At 52.8% G+C, this 2,500-nt stretch overlaps 1 protein-coding gene across 1 annotated transcript in view; it reads left to right on the plus strand.

Annotated features, from left to right (window-relative positions):
- The window catches only part of LOC143281392 (thyrotropin receptor-like), a 140,293-nt gene that overhangs the window by 123,519 nt on the left and 14,274 nt on the right, over positions 1-2,500 (plus strand). The window contains exons 8-9 of the mRNA XM_076586598.1: positions 744-818; positions 1,764-2,016. Of these exons, the coding sequence (XP_076442713.1) occupies positions 744-818; positions 1,764-2,016 (328 nt within the window). The remainder of the gene's footprint in view (positions 1-743; positions 819-1,763; positions 2,017-2,500) is intronic.

Here is a 2,500-nt window from a genome sequence, read left to right on the forward strand (position 1 = left end):
TACCCCGCCATGAAGGCAGCCATATTCGTTTTCTGGGGTGCGCATGCTGGGTATGTTCTTGTTTCCATAACCCACCGAACGCTGACATGGATAACAGGATCTTTAACGTACGTACTTGATCTTCTGCTTGCGTATACACACGAAGGGGGTTCAGGCACAAGCAGGTCTGCAGATGTGTTGACCTGGGAGGTCGGGAAAATCTCCCCCCTTTACCCACCAGGCGCCGTTACCGAGATTCGAACCCGGGACCTTCAGATTGAGGGTCCAACGCTTTAACCACTCGGCTATTGCGCTCGGCGAAAGCTGAATCTGATGTCAGTGAAGTGACAACACTTCACATACTCGTCAGCAGGAGTCAATGGGTTAAACCTGGATAACAATGATTGCCGAACTGTTCTGTACGGATTGACTCAGTAATAAACAGACTGATAAACAGACAGATAACAGACGGATAATTTAAGCTATGATGAAGATCAGATGACACAGATAGGCAGATAAGGTTAGATTCATTGTCACTTGTTGTTGTTGTTGTTTTTCTGGAGGAAAATCCTTAAGCGATGGATGAGAGAGGGAAATGCTATTTCCTTATTAACCAGTTGACGCCCTCTCTCTCTCTCTCTCTCTCTCTCGCTTGCTCGCTCTCTCTTTATATTTCTCTCTCTGTGCCCCCTCTCTCCTTCCCCCTCTCTCTCTTTCTCCCCCCTCTCCCCTCCTCCTCTCTCACTCTTTCTCTGTCTCTCCAGAGATTTCCAGAACAATCCAGACCTTGACTCCCTCGGGGAATACGCTTTCAGTGGCATATCAGACCTGCAGAGTTTGTGAGTACTCCGTGTGTGTGTCTTTGTCTGTGTGTGTGTGTGTGTGTGTGTGTGTGTGTGTGTGTCTGTGTGTGTGTGTGTCTGTGTGTGTGCATATGTGTATGTGTGTGTGAGTTAATTTTTATGTGAATGAGTATGTGTCTGTATGTGTGTGTGTGTGTGTGTGTGTGCGTGCGTGCATGCTATAGTATGTGTGTGCGAGTATGTGTGTGTGTGAGGGAGATGGAGAATGTGTATTGTGTGTGTAAGCGTGTGCGTGTATATATGTGTGTAACACGCATGTTTTAAGATTGTTTTGTGCGTATTGAGGATATTTATTGTATACTGTAGGAATTACGGTAGCACAAATTACACATTCTGAATAGGCATTAAATGAAACAGAATGCATACAACACACACACACACACACACACACACACACACACACACACACACACACACACACATTCACACACACTTTCTCTCTCTGTCTCTGTCTCTGTCTCTCCCTCTCTCTCCCTCTCCAACACCAACCACAACAACAATACCGTACCCCCACCAAACCTTAACCGCCTCAAACTCTTCTCTTGCCCTCTTCCCCACACTATGCCCAACTTCCCCTCTCCCCCCCCCCTTACCCATACCAACACGCCCCCATCACCCCTCCACACACACACACACACACACACACACACACACACACCTCAACACCCCTCAACCCTACCTACACCCCCCCCCCACTCGCCCCCCACGACCCCTTCCCCCCCCCCCCCACACACACACACCTCAACACCCCTCAACCCCCTACCCTCACCCCCAACCCCCCCTCCACACACACACACACCCCTCAACACCCCTCAACCCCCTACCCTCACCCCCAACCCCCCCCCCCCCCACACACACACACACACACACACCCCTCAACACCCCTCAACCCCTTACCCCCCACACCTCCCTCGGAAACAGGAACCTGTCCAGAACCAGCATCCGCCGCCTGCCCACGGAGGGCCTGATCAGCATCCGGGAGCTGAACGTGGAGGAGGTGCCCACCCTGAAGCAGTTCCCCTCCGTGCTCAAGTTCTCGCGCATCGAGGTGGCCCGCCTGACCTACCCGCACCACTGCTGCGCCTTCCAGCACCCGGAGAAGCAGGACCCGGCAGAGTACCTCGACTACGAGCACCATCAGCAGCAGAGACAGCAGCATCTTGATCAGCTGGAGGCATCCAGTGGTGGCGGAGGGGGAGGAGGGGACTGTGGTGGTGGTGGTGGTGGTGGTGGTGATTTCGCTTCTGGTGGTGGTCATAGTGGTGGTGATTTCGCTTCTGGTGGTGGTCATAGTGGTGGTGGTGTTAGTTTTGCCTCTGGTGGTGGTGGTGGCGGTTTCGCTTCTGGTGGAAGTGGTGGTTTCACCTCTGCTGGTGGTTTCGGTGGTGGTGGTGGTGGTGGTGGTTTGAGTTTCGCCTCTGGTGGTGGTTTCGACCATGGTGGTGGTGGTTTCGCCTCTGGTGGTGGTGTTGGTGGTGGTTTCGCCTCCACGGTTGCTTCCGTCCTGATGACAACGGTGTCTTCGATTTCTGGAAGTTTTTCTGCTGCCGGTTGGTTGTCGTCCGCGGCACCTGGTAGGGAGTTTCGTCGTGCTGCCGCTACTGTTGGTACTGAAGCTGCTGCGACTTCTGCTAGTACTTTTACTTCAATGTCTGCTA

This window comes from Babylonia areolata, chromosome 4 (assembly GCF_041734735.1).
Source record: "Babylonia areolata isolate BAREFJ2019XMU chromosome 4, ASM4173473v1, whole genome shotgun sequence".
In the NCBI taxonomy this organism is placed as follows: Eukaryota; Metazoa; Mollusca; class Gastropoda; order Neogastropoda; family Buccinidae; genus Babylonia; species Babylonia areolata.